This window comes from Metarhizium robertsii (assembly GCF_000187425.2).
Source record: "Metarhizium robertsii ARSEF 23 chromosome Unknown MAA_Scf_6, whole genome shotgun sequence".
Lineage (NCBI taxonomy): Eukaryota > Fungi > Ascomycota > Sordariomycetes > Hypocreales > Clavicipitaceae > Metarhizium > Metarhizium robertsii.
The window spans coordinates 2,036,408-2,057,213 of record NW_011942204.1 but is presented as its reverse complement, the minus strand read 5'-3'; the positions used below and the strand labels follow the sequence as shown (position 1 = coordinate 2,057,213).

Here is a 20,806-nt window from a genome sequence, read left to right as displayed (position 1 = left end):
TATATCCAACAGCTAATGTCCCTAGCCTGTTTTACGATAGCTCACCTAGCTAATGTCTTGACTTACACGACACGCCACCTCTCTCGTCCATCATTTAAAAATATGCTTGCGCCTTGTGCCAGGTGAAGTTGCTAGACAGCCTCTGATCCACGGCAGTTCCTTATAAATAACATCTTGTCCCTCATTTCCCCTTGATTCATACACAGCAGACTGTGTATCAAGTATCGGAATGGTGGACCTCTGTAATGGCCAACGTTGACACTGCGGGAGCCAGTCCTAGATTCGGTCCCTGCACTGTGCCCACACCACTCATAAGAGCCAATGTACAGTGTCCAGGTGTCGCCCCATCGCACAGTGTCTCAGAACACCTGCCTCAGCATTGATTCGAAACCTCAAGGCCGGCCACTTCATATCCAAGCTCACTCTCCGTCCAACATCTCTTCTCTGCGCCGGCAGGGCATACATGACAGCATTCCAAATACTTCTGTGCGCAACTAATCCATCAAGCCAAAAAAAAAAAAACCAACTCGGCGCCCCTCCGCCCTCAATCCCACAACCCAAACAAACCCGTCGGCTTGCGACCAAAACTCCAAAACCCAACATCACCAACAGCCTCAATACTCACAATGCCACCCATACCGCCGCACAAACACCCTCTCCCCCGCATCATAACCTACTACCAAACCCACCACGCGCCCTCAGGCGAACACATCTCCGTGCTCCCGCTCCTCACGCAGCCCTCCATATCCCTGACGCACCTCATCCTCGCAGCATGCCACATCAACGCGTCCCCCTCCCAGCTCACCCTCAACGACCACCCCCCGTCGCACCCGCGCTTCCAAACCCTCTGGGCCGAGCTCCGCATCCTCCAAGCCTCCGGCGTCAAAGTACTCCTCATGCTCGGCGGCGCCGCCCCAGGCACATACCAGCGCCTAGACTCAGAATCAGACCAGTTCGAGTCCTACTACGCGCCACTGCGACAACTCATCCGCGACAAAAACCTAGACGGCGTCGACCTGGACGTCGAGGAGCCCATGAGCCTAGCCGGCATCGTCAGACTGGTCGACCGGCTCAGGGCCGACTTTGGGCCCGGCTTCGTCATCACCCTCGCCCCCGTCGCCATGGCGCTGCTAGATCCCGAAAAGAACCTGAGCGGCTTCGACTACGAGGCGCTCGAGGTCATGAGGGGCAAGGAGATTGCCTGGTACAATACGCAGTTTTACTGCGGGTGGGGCAACCTGACAAACACCCTCATGTACGACCTGATGCTCCAAAAGGGCTGGAGCCCCGAAAAGTTGGTCGTGGGCGTCGTCACGAACCCGGCCAACGGCTCTGGCTTTGTGCCGTGGGAGATGCTCTCCGCCATCTTGGCCATTTTGCACAGGCGCCACCGGAACTTTGGGGGAGTCATGGGCTGGGAGTACTTCAACAGCCTCCCTGGTGACGCGAGCCGGCCTTGGGAATGGGCAGGCAACATGTCGTCGTTGCTAAGAGCACACTCTCTGGGCCCTGTTCCAACGCCAGCCGGCACAGATATCCAGCCCAGTGTCGACGGCGAGGTGGACCCGGATCCTGTCAACAATCGTCCTTTGGAGGTGCCCAAGAGTTTTGACTACTACTCCGATGGCACAGACCACGAATAGAGACATGACGAGGGAGTAATAGCTAGATTCAAAACACCATAGACATTTTTTCACAGCAGAAGCAGTATCACTAGACACATAGGTAGAATTGAGTCTATTCGTTCCAAAAATAGGCAGATGTCTAGTGTAAAGCCAGCAACATAATCATGAGTCCACCATGCCAACCCATCTCAACATATCAATATCAATCTGAAAGCAAGTGCCATATATCTGTCCATGCGCGTTTAATCAGTCACACCCCATCAAACATCCTTTCAAACACAGGCAATCCAAGGGTCGCATTGCCCCTTGACGGTGAAGTTGTTGAATTGCGGATAACTGCCCTTCATGGATTCAATGATTGGATTAAAAAAATTCTTGTCAAAGCGTCCAATCTCACAGATAGAACATGGGGGAGTGAGGAAATTATCGTAATGAGTCTTGTAGGCGAGGCGGCCAACTACATTGTTGGTGCCCAGATCAGTTGCCTCCAAAGTGAACGATTCAGGCATCACAACCCAGTTTGGAGAAGTGTTATTGGGGCCATTTCCTCCCGGAATGACGGGGTTCTGGTTGAACCACAAGCTGTTGAGCCCAACATCGCGCAGAGCCTTGATCAGGAGAAGAGTCATGTGAGTGTCTTCGTCAATCTGAATTCCGGCGCAGTCAATAGTGATGTTGTAGCCAATACCACGGGCTGGTTCGCCTATGCAACGGCCAGAGTTCTTGTCCCAGACGAAATGGTTGATGAATGACTGCCAAGTATCCTGCCAGTTGATGAATCGAGGGTTGACGCCCGCATAAATGCTCAGAGTACCCTTGTTGGGGTTGTAGGTGGGCGCCGGCTGGCCTGACGTAGTAGTGACGGTGGCAGTAACGGTCTTGGGGGGCTTGGTAAAATAGGTGGTAGCGGGAGTGGCAGTAGAGGAAGTCATGGTAGATGGGTGATCCATATCGTCAGGCCGAGATGGAGGTTCGTTGTCATGATTACAAACAAAGGCAGTCCAGCAAATGGCATCATGATTGACAGTCTTGTTGATGGCTGCACTTACAGGGCGTCCCCGATAGGCCCAGCAGTTGAGCATGTTCTTGCCATCCTTGCTGGAAACAGCACTGCCAGCCTTGAAGCCATCAGGAGTGCCATCTTCGATGTAGGCGGTCCATACCTCGCCATTTGGCATGGTAGCAGTGACTCCCTGGGGAATCCAAGGGTAGATTCCGTCCTTGTATGGTACTTGAACGGCCATGTCTGGGGCATTGGGATAGTTGGCAGCAGAGGCTGGCCATTTGATGTCCTTGTACCAGTTCATCTGGCGAGAGGTGGACCAGTCGGGGTGTTCTTTGTCGTCCCCAATGCCGCAATCACAGAGAATGAGGTCGCCCTTGGAGGAATTCTCACTGGAGACCATAGAGGTCAGACCGAGAAGGGCAACGAGGCCCTTGGTAAGCTTGGTAGCAGGCATGGTGTCAAGGAGAATGGTATTTTGGCAGAGGTTTGCAACGACGTGGACAACTCTGTAGATGGGAATGAGTAGAGAGATGAGTTGAGAGAAAGGGAAAAGAGGAGAGATTAAGAGGAGAGATTAAGAGGAAATTCGAGGCCGGCTGCCTGCTGTTTCCTTCCCAGACGTCTACTGTCACTTACACGGAAGGAGCTGCCAGCTGGTACAGGTGGCACTGGAAAGTGTGATCCGGTTTCGGGGTAAATTATTTGCCCGAAAATCGCAAGTTTGTGTTCAGCAGGAAAGTTTGGATCGTAACAGGACTTGGAGACTTGAAAGGCTCTATTTTCTTCAATCAAAATTTCGATCCAGTTCAATGATGCTGTATACAGCTGGTTCGTAACCAATCTCGCGGTATGACAAAAAAGAAATCGCAGGGTCTCTGGTGTACGACTAATGCACTATTCCGCGGTCCATTGCCAAACTATATTTGAACCAATTCCATAGAATCAAATAGACCAATACCGCTCAACATCATTTTTAAATGCCTCGAGCAGGCTTTTGAACATTCGTGGCCAGACATGCAACTGCTCCGCCTACCCTAGACCAGAAGTTCATCACTCGTCGTCTTGTCCACTCGGAACTATGATCCACCGAATCGTACTTCGCACTTAAGCTGATAACCTCCTCAACCCGTGAGCTTTTCGGAGACATCGCCAGCTCGAATGCCTTGGGAAGCAATCTCCTAGAAGAAAATTATGTTCCGTCGCGCCAATGCCCCTAATTGGCTTCGCCAGATTCGAGCTCGCCGCTCCATACCCTACTTCACGCCGGGCGTCCGCCACGAATCCTCGCAGGCATCACGCATCGACCGAGTCACAGCACGACTACCCCAGCGCCTACAAAAATACACCAATGGGCTCCGAAATGCACCGGTATCTCACGTTGTGTCATTTCTAATCCTCCATGAGCTTACCGCCATTATCCCGCTGTTTGCGCTGTTTGCGTTGTTCCACTATACTACATTTGTGCCGGTGGCATACGTGACCTCGCATTTTGGGGACTATGTGCAGACCGGCATCTCGCGATTTGAGAGATATTTTAGTAGGAAGGGCTGGTTTGGATTTGGCCCGGGCGATGCCGACAAGGAAAAGGCGGACGATGCCATGGATAAATGGAAGAGTGGAGAGCAAAAGTACAAGATCCTAGTCGAGGTCGCTCTGGCGTATGCGATTACCAAAGCCCTTCTGCCTATTCGAATCATAGGAAGTGTCTGGGCAACTCCATGGTTTGCAGGCGTGTTGCTACGCTTGAGACGAGTCTTGACGCGCAAACCATGAATCAATAGAAACAAAGTATACTGATGCCTATCCACAAACAACCCGTTTTAATTTTTTTTCATCTTGGCCGCTATATATGTGTATGTCGACTATGGATATTGCTTTCCCCAAGATTTTCTGTCCAACAATCGTATCGAGTGCATTTAAGCCTTCTCATAGATCCAGTCGAACTGGGACTGCTTGTAGCTGACAACATCACCCTCCTTGAACCAGAGAGCAATCTCCTTCTTGGCGTTCTCGACGGAGTCGGAGCCGTGGCAGACGTTGCGGCCGACATCGATGGCGAAGTCACCACGGATGGTGCCGGGGGCGGAGGCAAGGGGGTTGGTAGCACCGAGGATGGCTGAGTTTGTTAGTGATAGGCGAAAAGAAAGGGGCATGGGCGATTGCTTACCGCGGCCAGTCTTGACGGCATCACGGCCCTCCCAGACCATGGCGCAGATGGGACCAGAAAGCATGTCTAAAGGAGGAAAGTTAGTGTCTGTTGATCCTTTCGAAGATACCCAGTTATACATACACTTGATGAGACCATCGAAGAAAGGCTTGCCCTTCAGGTCGGCGTCTGTGAGGCGTCAGTGAGTACAGTGCTGATGATTTGGGCAATAATTTACGAACAGTGAGCCTCAAGATGGTCCTTGGAAGGAGTGACGAGCTTGATAGCGGCAAGCTTGTAGCTGATAATGGTCAGCAAGGACTATTCCAGCCCAATCGTCTAGATTGGGTCAAATGGGACCCTGGATGGGTAGTTTCTTACCCGCGGTTCTCGAAGCGGGAGATGATGGGGCCAACGAGGCCACGCTGAACGTTGTTAGCAGAACATAATCAATGAAGCAAAGATCTTTTATGGGAACCTACCTGGACGCCATCGGGCTTGATAGCAATGAAGCTATTTCACATTGTGTTAGGAAGAGGCTCCTTGGAAAAGCTTTTGGAGGGGTAGCATGGCGGGGTAAACCGAGAAAAAAAACGACAATAAACAAAAGAGATTCAGGTCTGGGTGAGAAGCTTACGTCTGCTCGGCGGAAGACATTGTGCTTTTGGGTTTCGAGTACGTCGAAGCTGGAATGGATAATAGGTCTAGAGGGGTTGAATGGACAGAGTTTGGAGCGGGAACCTGACGAGAGGAGAGAAAGTAAATAGCAATGGCAGCCAAAGCAAAGGCAAAGAAGGGGAGGGCAAAAATTGGTGGGGGCAGGGCTTCCAGAGCGCGCCGCAGCGGGTTCCTCTGCTGGCCACCATCAGTGTTGTTCCTACATGTAGCGGTGGTGCTGCTGGCGCTGGCGCTTCTGCTTGCATGTGTGCCTGAAGCGGGGTTTTGCTGGTTGTGGTGGGGTTTGGCCATGATGATTTGACGACGGCGGTGAACGGGTCGTGGTTCAAGCGGCCCTGACGCCAGACTGAGTACGAAGTATTATCGTTGGAAGGGGAGATACTAGTCGTAATGTGGATGCGTACAGTGTGGAAAACGACGCTGAAGCCGCATGTTGACGATGTTGCGCCCGTTTTCAGCGTCTGCGTTCCAGGTGCGACGGCGACGTGTTAAGGTGACTGCACTGCTAGACTGGAATCAGTCAAGAGAGGGCCTGACAGTTATCCGAGGAGAGTCAATTCCTCTTTCACATCGCGACAAATTCATCGGCCTGCCTGGGGTTTGCCGGCTTGTCCGTCCACTCAGTGCCCTCCATCCTGCCATCACAACCTCGCACTCCTCAGAGTTTGGCGACGACGCCAAGCCTCGGACCCATTGGCCAGTGACCACTACGCGCCAGTCCACATTGGGAAGCTTGTAGCAGGGGCCCAGGGGACAGCTTGCATCGACGTTGAAACTCGAGACAGACCAACATTGAGCACACAGGTCGGCCCTTGACCTCCATCCAATTCAATTGATCTCATCCACCATCAGGCGACGGGATCTCGCCATTGTTAGACTGCCTGAGCCAGGCTTGGATGCACCAAGGAATTGAGTCCGTCCCATGTTGCTCTCTTATTTTGTCCTGCAATCTCGCCCTAGTACCGTGCCACCTTCCACCTCGGCCTGTCCATTCCCTCGACCATGAGGTCAACATTGGGACTACCGACCCGATGGGCAGCCATTCTGTATCTGCTAGCAGCTTTTTTCTGCTTGATTCAACCCTCTGGTAATACTTTTTATCAAAAACTTGCCATGGCCTCTGCCTTTGCTAATGCCATTCGCCAGCATCCGTCAAGGAACACGACTTCAAAAAGTGCGACCAGTCCGGGTTTTGCAAACGCAATCGTGCCTATGCCGACAACGCCAACACTCACAGCTCAACCTGGAGCTCGCCCTATGAAGTTCTACCCGAAACCGCAAAGTTCAAAGATGGCCAATGGCAAGCCGTGATTCTCAAGACCATCAACAACGGTGAGAAGGCTGCACTACCTATTACGGTGTCACTTCTGAAGAGCGGTGTCGCCCGCATCTCCATCGATGAGGAAAAGCGACAAAAGAAAGAGATTGAGCTGCGACATAATAGTAAAGCCAGAAAAGAGCGCTATAATGAAGCAGAGGACTGGGTCATCGTCGGCGGACTGGAGCTGGATAAGCAGGCGCAGGTCGCCTTCCAGGATAAGTCTCAGGCCAATATCAAGTACGGTGGCGACGACAAATTTGAAGTTGTCATCAAGTTTTCACCATTCGAAGTCGATTTCAAACGTGACGATGAATCTCACATCAAATTCAATGACCGTGGACTGTTCAACATGGAGCACTGGCGACCAAAGATCGAAAAAGAGAAGGCCGAAGGCGATGACAGCAAGGCTGAAGAGAACGCCAAGACTGACGATGGTGAGGACGAGAGCACCTGGTGGGATGAGTCCTTCGGTGGCAACACCGACTCCAAACCCCGTGGTCCGGAGAGTGTGGCTATGGATATCTCCTTTGTTGGATATGAACAAGTCTTTGGCATTCCCGAACACACCGGCTCCATATCTCTCAAGCAGACCCGCGGCGGCGATGGGAACCACCATGAGCCTTATCGTCTGTACAACACCGATGTCTTCGAGTACATCCTAGATAGTCCCATGACCCTGTATGGTGCGATTCCTTTCATGCAGGCGCACCGCAAGGACTCCTCTGTTGGTGTCTTTTGGCTTAATGCCGCCGAGACTTGGATCGACATTGTCAAGGCCAAGGACCACAAGAACCCCCTCAGCTTGGGCAAGGGTGCTAGGACCAGTACACAAACCCATTGGATTTCTGAGGCTGGTATCTTGGATGTTTTCGTCTTCTTGGGCCCGACCCCGCGCGATCTTACCAAGAAATACGGTGAACTTACAGGCTACACAGCCATGCCCCAGGAATTCTCAGTTGGTTACCATCAGTGTAGGTGGAACTATATTTCTGATGACGATGTCAAGGACGTTGACCGTCGAATGGACAAGTACAAGATCCCTTACGATGTCATTTGGCTTGACATTGAGTACACAGAGGAGAAGAAGTACTTCACATGGGACCCCCACTCCTTTGCTGATCCAGTTGGCATGGGACAACAGCTGGATACCCACGGACGCAAGCTTGTGGTAATTATCGACCCTCATATCAAGAAGGTAGACAACTACGCCGTTAGCTCCGACATGCTCTCCAAAGACTTTGCTGTTCACAACAAGGATGACGAGACTTATGAGAGCTGGTGCTGGCCTGGCTCATCTAACTGGGTCGACTGCTTTAACCCCAAGGCAAATGAGTGGTGGAAGACCTTGTTCAAGTACGACTCGTTCAAAGGAACCTTGGAGAACACTTTTCTCTGGAACGATATGAATGAGCCGTCAGTCTTCAACGGCCCCGAGACTACCATGCCCAAGGACAACATTCATTTTGGCAACTGGGAGCACCGTGATATCCACAACTTGAACGGCCTCACATTCCATAATGCTTCCTGGGAAGCCATGGCCAGCCGCAAGAAGGGGGAGATGCGCCGCCCCTTCATTCTCACGCGTTCTTTCTACTCTGGCTCTCAGCGACTCGGCGCCATGTGGACTGGAGACAACCAAGCCAACTGGGAGCATCTCGCCGCCTCTATTCCCATGGTTCTCAACCAGGGCATCTCTGGATTCCCCTTTGCCGGTGCTGATGTTGGTGGCTTCTTTGGCAACCCCGACAAGGACCTAATGGCCCGCTGGTACCAAGCCGGTATCTTTTACCCTTTTATGCGAGCACACGCTCACATTGACTCACGCCGTCGCGAACCATACATGCTCGGCGAGCCGTACACGGAAATTCTCACTAAAGCACTCCGCCTTCGCTACGCATTGCTTCCTTCATGGTACACAGCATTCTTCCACGCCAACCGCGACGGAAGCCCCATTGTTCGCCCCATGGTCTGGACTCACCCGTCTGAGGAGAGTGGCTTTGCCATTGATGACCAGCTTTTCCTTGGAACCACCGGTCTACTGGCGAAGCCTATTGTCGAAAAGGACAAGTTCTCAACTGACATTTGGATCCCCGATGATGAAATCTACTTTGATTATACTACTTACCAGATTCTCAAAACCCAGAAGAACAAGCGCGTAACTGTGGACGCAGCCATTGATTCTGTACCGTTACTCATGCGAGGTGGTCACATTTTCCCTCGTCGCGATATCCCTCGTCGGTCAAGCGCAGCCATGCGCTTTGACGACTACACCCTGGTGGTGACCGTCTCCAAGGATGGTTCCGCCGAGGGAGACTTGTATGCAGATGATGGCGATACCTTTGATCACGAAAAGGGACAATACATCTACCGCAAATTTAGCCTCGCTGACGGCACCCTCTCATCTGTCGATGCAGAGGGTCGCAGTGCCAAGTCAGTGAAAGCTGGTGGTTGGCTGAAGGCCATGAGCCAAGTACACGTTGATCGTATTATCATTGTCGGCGCCCCTGCCAGCTTGAATGTGAAGGAGGTGCAGATTGCCTCGGAGGGTAAAACGTGGGCGGTCAAGGTTGACTACCACAGTGCTGAGAAGGGGAGGGCAGCATTCGCTGTGCTTGGTCGGGTGGGTGCTAAAATTAGCGAAGACTGGAGCATTAAGATTTAAGTGTGTACTGTAGCTAGAATAGATAAGTTACATACTGTAAACTACTTGCCGAATTATCAAACCGAATCACCAGTAGGCGTGGATCATGTACCTTGCATGACGCGGCTAAGTGGGAGGTATCTGGCATTCAAGAATCGTGGCGCATTCAGGGGCGACAGGGAAGAATCCCTTGGCATCACTAGGATAGTGGGCGGCTAGCTTGGAATTCGAGGGTTCAACGTTGTCCTTTGGAGCCTGGTTTTTATTTCCGAGAACTTGGATTATTATTAGAATTGAGTTTAAAGTGCTCAGCCCCCGTGAAGTCGGCGGCTCAAAAGATATTTTTGGCGATTGGTAACGCATGATTTATGTTGATTAACACGCATGATACTGGCAATGCACCCTGATCTGTTTACTTGACAAGTTGACGGCTCCAGCTACAATCAAATCAGACGCTGGATTTGAAACAGAAATATGGACCCCATGATGGCAAGAAGGGCTCTGATGACAGCCTGGCAGCATTAGGTGAGCTGTGACGGGTTGTCACGCAAGTACAACCTGACCCCTGCGGCGTCCTGGGCGTTGTACTCAGTCGGTAGGCCAACTTACAGTTCGGCCTCGCGGATCACAAGAATTTCCATAATCGCAGAATGAGGCCACTGACAGCATGGCCTCGGCAAGACCATCGAGACTTGTTGTCAGGCCCTCAATCAAGGCACGGGAGATCGTCCCCCGAAGCCCTCCTCGCACTGCCACAGGCGAGATTGGCGCCCGGTTTGGTTACCGCTTCCCCCCCTGCAGCCGCGTTCCATTCCCACCACTCCGTACCAAATGAACGGATGCCGTTTGATTGACTAATGGGCATGCTTGCGTGTCTCACAGTTTGAATGCACCGGAGCGGGACTGGGTGCGGCGCCGAGAAACAACCTCCGGATCACAGTACGACCACCGGCCCACAGACGGCACCGGGTTCGCGGAAGGCCCTGGAATCTCTTTGAGTGACGAGAATCGAAAGGATCGGCGTGAGCTACTGAGGGGGCCGAGCTTCCCGGTGCGTAGAGCATCAGCGTGGGCTATTCATTGGGTTAGGCCGCGGTCGCTGTTGAAGTCGCATAACCGCGGATGAAAGAAAACCAAGGTCGAGTTCGGGGGCGGCCAAAGACGGCTGTTCCAGACTTTGGAGAGATTTGGGCATTGAATGGCCTGCGACGTCTGCAAGTGCTAACGCAAGGTCTTCCCTCTGAAGGGCTCTAACAAAGAAAATTTGCTTGTCAGATTCGGTGCACGGTCATGCCGGCATGGGATAACTAACTAACTAATTGCTTGACGGGCTCCGGCGTTGGCCCTTGCAGATGTTGCAGCCGAATTTTTTTTTTCGCCCCATGTTGCTGGATGGCGTGGCTCTCAACATGACGGATGGATTGTGTTTGTGGCACGACGTCTGGTGGGTAGTTTTCGGGGTTGGTAACCAGGTTCCACTGAGCTTGTTATCGACGGCCATCTCGTTGGCCAAAAACTCAGGCTTGCAGGCCTGCCAAGACACTTGAGCTCATAGATGAGATCAAGTCAGAGGCCATTGATCTCCACGCTCCGGTGTGTGGTGTGTGGTGCAACGTAAATTCTCCGTGCGCCAGAAAAATCGTTTGTACTTGCAGTCTGTCTTTTGTGGAGCGAGGTCTGAATCGACCCGCACGACCTTGTCATCGTGGCCTCGGCCCATGGGGGATCGTGCCTTGGCCTTGAGCGGACAAAGAACTTGACTGTTTGAACATTGAAGAAGGATTGGGGCTCGATTGCGAGTTTATAACACTGAGAAATCGGAAGAGTTGGGGGCAGATGTTTGCCTCTCATTCGACAAGTTCAGAACCAAGGTAGTATTCAGGTACTGTCCCAATAAGGTTTGGTGCCACACTTGCGGTAACAGGTAACTGCCGCTGGATGCTCCTTCCCTAATCTTTTCTTCCCCTGGCCCTTTTCCCTCGAAACGGCTTTCCGGAGGCTAGCCAAATCGAACTTGACTCGACTAGACACAATCCACACCACCACCATTTCTCCAATCCACTTATCTTTGTTCTCCTTCCCCCCAATTCAAGGTTGAGTAATTTTCTTATTCTATTATTCCCAACACTCTTCCTTTCCTATTTTATCTGCTTCGCCTCCAGGCGCGTTTCGTTTATTCGTATTATATGCGTGTCTTTTGCCATATTCGTTCTCTTCAATCTTGCCTTCTTCTTACTGCAATACCTACCCTCTGGCTTCCTTGGCCCAAACGCCACGACATCATCACACTGTCACACAAGAGGTTCCATTCAGTGTAGCTCAATACCCACTTTTGCGTTTGCTATTTCGTCACTCGCTCCACATATCGCAGTCCAATTCTCAAAGCAAGCACTGATTGCGAGGTTATAAGATCATTGGGCATCTCTGTCGTATTTGCAGTCATTTTGGCAAACCAGTTGGGTCAACAAGACGGACTGGCCCAAGTCACACAGACGCCGTTACACATCCCTCCTGTCCTAATTTGCGTCGATTTCGATTTCAGAGCCTTGGGACGGAGTATAGTCCATCAGGCGGGCCATCATGGCTAGCTCGGCGCAACCGCATGATCATGACATGTATCAACAAGGCACAGAGCCCTTCCCCGACATTGAATTGCAACATACCAACCGAAATGACCGTGACTCTATGCACGAGAAGCCCCCGCTGCCATCTCTAGACACCCTAAACTCTCTGCAGCACCAAGAGTCTACGGGAATTGAGACTGTGGCCCTGTCACCATCCGTTCAACGCGCCGACGCCAGTCGTCACATTGATGACCTGGAACTCCTACGAGCAGAGCGACTCATTTCGAACCAGGAGCACGAAGCCACGAAAACTGCATCCAAGAACAGAGCCCATAACGTTGAGCCCGAAGATGCGTTCAACCCAACAGTCACCAAGGAGGAGCATGTCAGGAAGAGGAATGAGGATGCCGCTCTGTACAAATTCTGGCTGTTTCTCAAAAAGTTTCCTCGGTTCGTCCGATATTTGGTCTACTTGTTTCCCGGAGCCGCTCTGCTTCTGATCCCTGTTCTTCTCGGCGCTTTCAGGTATAACGACGGCAGTAATCTGGTTGGTGGTGACGGAGGTGTCGAACTGATGTGGTTTGGAATTTGGCTTGAGATTGTCTGGGCCTCGTTGTGGGTGTCACGAATGCTGACCAGTTTGCTACCACACATATTCCAAGGAGTTGCAACCATTCTGGGGTCGACCACTACCAAGAAATGGCGCGATATCGGTGCGCAATTGGAACTTCATACGGCCCTGTTTCTATGGTTCCTCGCTATTTTGATCTCATTCAAGCCTACCAATAATGGACATCGACGCGGTACTCCTGACAAGGACAGCTCTGGTAACGACTGGGTGGACATTGTGAACAAAGTCATCATCTCGCTATTCGTCCTCTTCACTCTCAATTTCGTCGAAAAGATTCTGATACAGTGGATTGCTACTTCGTTTCACCAACGCACCTACTCCACTCGAATTGAGAACAACAAGGGTGACATCCGGCAGCTTGTGCAGTTATTTGAATTTGCCAAGGCAAAGCTGGAGGACACTGACAAGTTTTGGCAAGGCCGTGACGGAAATAGCAATGCTAGTGGCACGCAAACCCCAATGGCCAACTTCCACGAAGGTGCCCGTCAGGTACTTGGAAAGGTTGGATATGTTGCTGGGCGAGTTGGAAACGACCTCATTGGCAGAAAAGGCAACACAAATCACCCTCGGAAAGTGGTTTCTGAGTTGCTGCGAACCACGGCTTCTGCACACACGCTGGCCCGCCTCATCTACCGTAGCGTGGTTCGTGAGGATCGGGATACTGTATATCCAGAAGATTTGAAACAAGTATTTGCTACCCAGGAGGAGATTGACGCAGCGTTCGGCGTATTTGATAAAGATCTCAATGGCGACATCTCCATGGATGAGTTCGAAGCTGTGTGTAATGAGATCCGTCTCGAAAAGAAGGCCATCGCTGCCTCGCTCAAGGATCTTGACTCGGTCATCCAGAAGCTCGACAAGGTTTTCCTTTTCATCATTGTTGTCATCACCGTCATTGTTTTTGTATCCATCTTCTCCAGTTCTACCGCGGCCGGCTTGGCCTCAGCCAGTACATCTATTTTGGGTTTGGCTTGGGTTCTCCAGGCTACCGCTCAAGAGTTTCTTCAGTCAATCATCTTCGTCTTCGTTAAACATCCCTTCGATGTTGGTGATCGCGTCACCATCTATGGCTCCACAGGCGCCAATATGACCGGCGACGATTACTACGTTACGGAGATATCCCTTCTCTATACAGAGTTCAAAAAAATGCAGGGGCACATTGTTCAGGCTCCCAATTCTGTGCTCAACACTTTATTCATTCTCAACCAGAGACGATCCAACGGTCTTTCCGATGTTCTTCCGTTGCAGTTCAAGTTTGGCACTCCTGCGTGGATGATTGATGAGCTCAAAGCCCGCATGCTCGATTTCTGTTTGGCCAACAAGCGTGATTACCAGCCGACTATTATTACTGAAATGACTGGCGTGGATCAGATTCGCTCTGCAAACATGAACATGGTATTCATTCACAAGTCCAACTTCCAAAATGAGCTTCTTCGCCTCAACCGCCACAACAAGTTTGTTACCGAACTGGTGTATCAACTGGAGCAAATTGGTATCCAAGGTCCTCTTCGTGTCGACCCTGGTGGCAGCCGCGAGTACCCCATGTACTATGCTGGCTCACACCCGCCGCCGTACAGCAACGGCAAAGAGCAGCAGCACGACATGTCTGCGAGCAATGTGGCATCGCCAGCACCAGCCCCGTCACGAGGAGCGATGCCACGTCATAACAGTGTTAGAAGCACGCATATTTCCACCACGAGTGAAGAAGCCATTGTTGACTTCCAAGATGTTTTCGAGAATCGGCGCGAGCAATCCCAAGCGCGACGAATGGAGTCTATCCGAGAAAAGCACATTGCCGAACAAGCAGAAGCTGAGAAGGAGTCTAGGGCATCTACTACTGGTGCTGCACTGTCACCGATACACTCAGTGAATTCCCAACAAAGGTCACGATTCTTCGGACGTCACCGAAGCGGGACTAAGAGTCAACAGCATCAACCGCAGCAAAGCGATATAGTTTGAAAAGAAGAATAATTATGAACGTTTTCTTTCGAGGTTGTTCTGGAGGCCGGCTACAACCATCCTCCTCCCCACCTCCATTTTTTTTTATCTTGCCATGCCAGTGCAGATGATTGCCGATCAGTACTTTGGGAAAGCAATGGGGCAAGCGCCAGCGTACATGTATTACTTTACACGACACCATATGGATGGATATATTATTTAGATCAATAGAAATAGAGCGATGACTATGAACCTCCAACAAAGACGCCCAGGACTTGGAAGAACAGAACCATAAAGGGTGACACTGATACCTGGCCTGTTGGTACAACATTACCACTGGCGCGGAACATCAGAGCCGGAGAAGCTGCTTGATCGACTTTCAGAGAGGCCACGATTGGCGCCTCATGGCTAATTCAAGGAGATCAGCGTGGGAGTGGTTGGTGATGTCGGTCAACATCCGTCTAGCGGTGACCTTATGGAAGATTACACATGGAATCATACATGCAGTGCATGTCAAATGATGCCAAAAATAGACCTCACCTCCCTGGTACGTGCATATGTAGCTTACGGACGGAGACGGATCATTGACAAGCTGGCAGAAGGAGCTGATATTCCAATGTGAGGTCAACTAGTGCGCCTCCCCGCTCGACGGGCCGTTCGGGGCAGAGGGAAGAAGCTGCAATTTGGAGGAGGAAAGTGCAATTCAGCCGCAGATTGTGGCGCCGCCCATGTATCGAGCAGATGAGGATGACGAGTGGTGTCCCGACTCCCCTTGACCTCTGCCCGACCTGTGCAACGAGCGGGTTTCCCGACACGCATCTGTTGTGAGGTGCTGCAGCCGTGGCATTCGGCTGCTATGCTTTGCTTGCTGTTTTGTTTCGCGTCTTGCTTTTCGCCAGGCGCTTTTGCTTCATCTGCGTAGCTGGACATTGCGGGCACGGGAGAAGCGGCAGAAGCGACTTGGGTGGCGGAATCTGAATGACTACCTAGGTATCGACCTGATGGGAGCTGGACGACGAGATCGAAAAACACAATCGTGGTTCGACAGGCGCCGCGACACGAGACGACGAGCCCACAATGGCCGGTCTGCCTCTTGGTTGGGAGTGGGACTACGACGGCCAACGCTGGTTCTACAAATACAAGCCTACAGGACAGATCCAATACCACTTCCCCTCCGAAGGCGATGAGTTTCCGGACTTTGTTGAGGCTGGCGTGCCAGCGCCAGACCTTGCACCCGAAGAACGACTTGAATCGCAACAGCAGGTCAAGAGGCAGACGAGTTCGGCAGGTAGCGGTGCCGACGCTCGCTCGAAACGAGCACATATGACGGGCGCAGGCAATGGCAGCGACAATAAATACGCCATGTCCGCGACGGCTAAACCCGTCAGTGCGATATGGGAGGGAGACGATGATGCAGAAGGTGATGGTGTGTTCCAGCCAGAGAACTTCATGTTTCTTGGGCCCGGGACCTACACCGACGTGAGCCCTTTGGCGGAGGAAGAGGAAGAGGCAGCCAAAAGGTCTGTTGTTGGAACTATTGGCGAACGGTTTCAAGGCAGCGAAACTACCGGGACGACGGCAGCAGCATCTGTTAAAGGTGTTAGTCCTCTAGGAAGCAGCAAGACAACGCCTATGATGGCAAAGAGTGAACCATCAACATCATCACCAGGGCCGGTGGATGCAAGCATCAGGCAAGGCCCTGCTGTTGAAAGCGCACCAGTGACGCAAAGTGCTCACATTGTTCAGAGCGAGCCTATCCCCTCCCAACCACCTGTTGAAATCGAATCCACTGCCGTTGTTGCAGAGGCGTCTGACTCTTCAGTCATTCACATGATCGATAGCCGAGAGATGCCCGTGGAAATGATGGGAGACACAATGCATCGGTTCGATCCCGTGGGGTTTGTTGCCGAGATGCCCACAGAGCACACGGCTGCGGCACATATTGAGCTGTACCCCGAACCCGTAGAGATTGCGGACAATACGGTGCTTGCGCCGGTCGAAACTGCTGCCGCAGCGGTTTCAGCAACGGCAATGGCCGAATTACCAGCCAAGAACATCCCGGTCGCGGGAAAGGAGGCCCCCGTTGTCGACACGCCAAAGGGGCCAGAGGGGAATCAGTCTACCAGTGGTGAGAGTATTACAAGGGAGGATGGCACTACATCTACTGAACAGCAAGTGCCATCAGACCATGTTCAAACACATGGTCAACGAGGTGTGCCCAGCGAACAGCCAACCGCTCCTCTGACCCAAAATGCTGGGGCGTCGTATGCAAACCAAGTCCTCAGACAAGGTCCTGGACAGTATGGTCCTCATTCAAATGAGCATGAACAGGTTGAGTCTTCAATGCCCACCAAACTGAAGACGTTCAAGATTGCAAGAAAACAGCCAGGAAGTACGCCAGGTACACCTATCGCACAGCAATCTCAACCGGATTATCAAGCATATATGCCAGGCCAGACGGCTACAACAGCACACTTGCCAATCGAGAAAAGACATAGTATTGGACTACAGCGTGAAGCATCTTTAATGATGAACATGAAAAGAAACTCAGCCAGCATAGACTCCAATTCTGTTCCTCGAGTGCTGTCACCAGCGCAGCATCCGGTGCCAAATGCGTCAGGCGAGCCTCTATCAACCCAATTCACGAAGCCAACGACTGATGAAAATAAAACTGATAATGCCGACCTGTCCCTGTCTCATGCCCCATCAGTACTGAAACCCGCAAGGAATAGAAAGTCGGTGCAGGATTCTCTTCCTCAGAAACAAGTTCCAACGCCAGCCGCTCTTGCAACTCCTCCCGCTCAACCAAACCCCGAGCCTCGAAGGTCGGAAGGAATTTCTAAATTCCCATCTGTCCTGCGTCCAGCACGAGGAAGGTCATCAAGCCATCCAGGACAGGTAATTAATAGTTCTGTCCGGCAACCGAACCAACATACAGCGATCTCACAAGACCATCTGCCGCTCAGGGGCCGGGTGTATCAAGTGAACAATAACCAGACTACTATTCCAACTCAACATCCTCCATTTCAGCATCCTCTGTGGGCTACAGAACATGCGGACCAGCCAGCAAGGCCAGCCAGTGTAATGCCTATTATAAATCATGTTCCATATGGGTCTCAATATTCAGCTGCTGGTTTTGGTCTCGGTCTTATTCCTCGTAGAAATCAATCCTCCCAACCGTCATTATCAGGGTGTCGGCCGCCAGAACTTCAAGACCAGCCTTCACCACTACAACGCATGCAGGAGGCCATCGCCAGCCAACCTCCGCGACCTCAAACTGTCGTAGGAGCTATTCAAGCTGATTCTACCAACACTACCTACACTACTACTATTGTTCCGCCACAACAATTAGTGTCGGTTCAACCTGTTCGGCAAATCAAGGATCTCGTAACAGAACAGTTGGATCGAACTCAGAATGTTCCAGCAGTTGTTCAGCCCAAGTCAGTTGATAGCCAATTACAGGTTCAACCAGCACAAAAAGTTCGCGATGAAGACGCAGGGCAACCTCAGCCTCAACCGCAGCCGCAGCTGCAACACAAGCCCTCAATATCACAGTCCCAGCTCACGCCGACAGAGCTAGGACAAAATGTAGCAGGCGAACAGCCTCCTCTATCGCAGAACCTTCAAACTGCCGCCAGCATCGACACGGCCGTTGAAACACAATCTCTGCCGACCCAGCAGGAACCACAAAAGAAACCTCCACCCTCACTCTTCCAAGTTCAACCCCTTCAGCAGATCCAGAATGCAGAAGCTGGGCAGCCCAGTCAACTGCAAAGTCTCTTGGCCCCTCTAGGTATCGCGCAACGTGCTGGGGGCCATCCTCCTCCTATTCAGCAAGAATCATCTACAACATCGCGCCTGCAAGATCCTCAAAATGCGGCAGCTGGGCAGCCAAGCCAAATGCAGAACGACACATCACGGCAGCCTCCGGGACCTCAAAGTGTAATTGAAACTATTCAACACAACTCTCCCCCCAAACCTCCCAAAAATGCGTTCTCTCCAGACCCCAGTCAACCAGACTCAAGTCAACCGACTTATCCTAGCATGCGACGAGCGTCTATGTTTACTTCTAGTGAGGTATCCCCAGCTCGGCCTCGTGAAGACAGCCAAGTCTCGGCTTTGGGATCACCGCTGCCCACGGATGCAGCCCGACGTGGTTCATCAAACACGACCATAAACGACCCGAATTACACTCCTTCACCACTAACTGATACGACTGGGCCACTTGCACAAAATGGGTGGACTCAATCTATCGCATTGGGCCAACAGAATGAAAGTCCTCCCGTGCCTGCGAAAATTCGAGAGCATGCTGAAGGCTCCTTCTTCCCTGTTCAGAACACATCCGACACGCGGGCGTCTCAAGTTAGCCCACCAACACTGGATGTGGCCAAGCAGCAGCAGGAAAACACAATATACAAACCCCAAACGCAGTCCCAATTCGCGCAGCGGGCTGTACAACAGCAGGCCAAGTATCTCAGTCAGCCAGCAGGACAGAAAGAGCAAGAAATACGACTACCCCAAGAGTCAGCACAAGATACCGAGCATCCTGTCGGATATCAAGTCAAACCTCTTGCAGGTCGGTCTGGCCAACCCCCGAATGATCAACAAACTGTCCTTACGCCAGGGTCAGGACATATACTTGGTCGGATCGAGGAGCGTGATGAGAGCGAACCAGGTCCCAGAATCGACCAGACACAGCAAATCAAGCGACCGAGCTCCATGGCTTCTAGTCTTCAGCACTCAATACCAGGTACATCGGCAAGTTTCCATAGATCTACATTACATCATCCGCAGCCGTCGGCACCAACTCAAGTTCAAAGATCAGTACAGACAATAGGGCAGTTACCAATGGCTTCAACCCCATTAGGTCAACCTCCATCCGGCCAGCTGCCTCCTATTCAGAACCCACAAGATCTGGTCCCACCAGTTCATATGCAGATTACAATGCAAACTCAAATTACACCTGGGCAAAGGGCGTCTAATCTCAATCCTCAGGGCCAATGGAATCCACCAGTGAATTATAATTTCCCTACACAGGGAAGTCAGGAGAAGGAGAGGAAGTGGTCGAAGTGGTTCAAAGGCGGACATTCCAAACCTAAGTCTGCACCGCAGCAAATGATGTCACCCCAGTCAGGGCCTCAGCCATGGCCAGGCGGTCCATATGGCCCGAATCATTTCTGGCAGCAGCCTGGGCAGCAGAGGCCCTTTGGCCACGGACAATCCCCGAGTGTGTCTGATTCGGCATCCATATCTACAATGGGATCTGACAAGAAAAGTCAAGATAGTCAACATGAATCTCACGGGCAAGTCCCGGCTATACATTCTGATGCCACTGGTCAGTTAGCACCGGGACAGATGATGCCAGGACAACCCACCCAGGGGCAAATGCGTCCTGGACAAGTGCTCCAAGGCCAAGGTCCCGGGCAAATGCCACCTATTCAGATGCATCCGGGTCAACAGCTACCCGGTCAGGCACTACCTAAACAAATGCCTGCAGGACGAGGTTACTTTGGCCAGGCTTATCCGCTCCAAGTGGCAGTGAATCCTCCCTTGCAAGGCTTTACATCATCGCAACCTCGAACTCAACACCAAGGCCGAGTGGGAATGACAACCCAAGTATCGTCGAATCCAAATCAGCCACACACGGGTCATTCTAGGTCACCCTCTACTGTAAGCCAAGCTAGTATACCGCAGCAAGGTGTGCCATCTCAGCAAGTGCATACACCAGTAGGCTACCAGACTCAACACTCCACAGAAGGCAACATGATTCCACCACCGCTATTTGCCCCATCGCACGGCAATTATCCAGAAAATGCCAGGATGCAGTCACATCTGATGGTGCAGCCGGTCGCCAATAACAAATGGGCTCAAAAACCAGCAGCGGACTATTCTGGGGATGATTGGGGAGATGAGGAGAATTGGGAACGGAGATAATTAGTCTTGCCCCCTATACCACCAAAACCATCACTTTTTCTTTTGTCTTCTTTGATAACACCATACCCTCAAGTTTGGATTTTCAGATGCGTCATTATTGGCGGATATGAATGGCGGAGCTCATGTCGCATCGACGCATATCACTGAAGGCTGATGTAAGTCCATCTACTTATGAACTTTAGTCCCATTCAACAAGATGCGATTCCACGATTGTGCCAGAAGTGTCTCCCCATGTATAATGCGAGTATTTGTGGGCTTCAATTATCAATGGATTGTATTGTAGATGCCAGAGTGAGAAGTGCCCCTATTGCGTTAGTACGTC

At 51.7% G+C, this 20,806-nt stretch overlaps 7 protein-coding genes across 7 annotated transcripts; 5 read left to right on the top strand and 2 right to left on the bottom strand.

Annotated features, from left to right (window-relative positions):
- Positions 1–626: 626 nt before the first annotated feature.
- On the top strand, positions 627–1,643 carry MAA_06227 (Glycoside hydrolase, chitinase active site protein; the record flags this gene model as incomplete). The annotated part of the gene is made up of 1 exon (XM_007824225.1): positions 627–1,643. One exon carries the CDS (start codon positions 627–629, stop codon positions 1,641–1,643), a length of 1,017 nt encoding a protein of 338 aa, XP_007822416.1.
- A 254-nt stretch (positions 1,644–1,897) lies between these two features.
- On the bottom strand, positions 1,898–3,085 carry MAA_06228 (uncharacterized protein; the record flags this gene model as incomplete). The annotated part of the gene is made up of 1 exon (XM_007824226.1): positions 1,898–3,085. The coding sequence occupies one exon, from the start codon at positions 3,083–3,085 to the stop codon at positions 1,898–1,900; it is 1,188 nt and encodes a 395-aa protein (XP_007822417.1).
- Positions 3,086–3,822: 737 nt separating this feature from the next.
- MAA_06229 (putative protein family FLILHELTA) lies at positions 3,823–4,404 on the top strand (the record flags this gene model as incomplete). The annotated part of the gene is made up of 1 exon (XM_007824227.1): positions 3,823–4,404. The coding sequence occupies one exon, from the start codon at positions 3,823–3,825 to the stop codon at positions 4,402–4,404; it is 582 nt and encodes a 193-aa protein (XP_007822418.1).
- Positions 4,405–4,547: 143 nt separating this feature from the next.
- MAA_06230 (Nucleoside diphosphate kinase) lies at positions 4,548–5,746 on the bottom strand (the record flags this gene model as incomplete). Its single annotated transcript, XM_007824228.2, has 7 exons — positions 4,548–4,747; positions 4,799–4,864; positions 4,922–4,966; positions 5,020–5,078; positions 5,159–5,202; positions 5,260–5,290; positions 5,415–5,746. 7 exons carry the CDS (start codon positions 5,744–5,746, stop codon positions 4,548–4,550), a joined length of 777 nt encoding a protein of 258 aa, XP_007822419.2.
- A 711-nt stretch (positions 5,747–6,457) lies between these two features.
- On the top strand, positions 6,458–9,438 carry MAA_06231 (alpha glucosidase II; the record flags this gene model as incomplete). Its single annotated transcript, XM_007824229.1, has 2 exons — positions 6,458–6,542; positions 6,602–9,438. The coding sequence occupies 2 exons, from the start codon at positions 6,458–6,460 to the stop codon at positions 9,436–9,438; spliced, it is 2,922 nt and encodes a 973-aa protein (XP_007822420.1).
- A 2,559-nt stretch (positions 9,439–11,997) lies between these two features.
- Positions 11,998–14,571, top strand: MAA_06232 (MS ion channel protein 1; the record flags this gene model as incomplete). Its single annotated transcript, XM_007824230.2, has 1 exon — positions 11,998–14,571. One exon carries the CDS (start codon positions 11,998–12,000, stop codon positions 14,569–14,571), a length of 2,574 nt encoding a protein of 857 aa, XP_007822421.2.
- A 1,056-nt stretch (positions 14,572–15,627) lies between these two features.
- On the top strand, positions 15,628–20,484 carry MAA_06233 (uncharacterized protein; the record flags this gene model as incomplete). The annotated part of the gene is made up of 1 exon (XM_007824231.1): positions 15,628–20,484. One exon carries the CDS (start codon positions 15,628–15,630, stop codon positions 20,482–20,484), a length of 4,857 nt encoding a protein of 1,618 aa, XP_007822422.1.
- Positions 20,485–20,806: the final 322 nt, after the last annotated feature.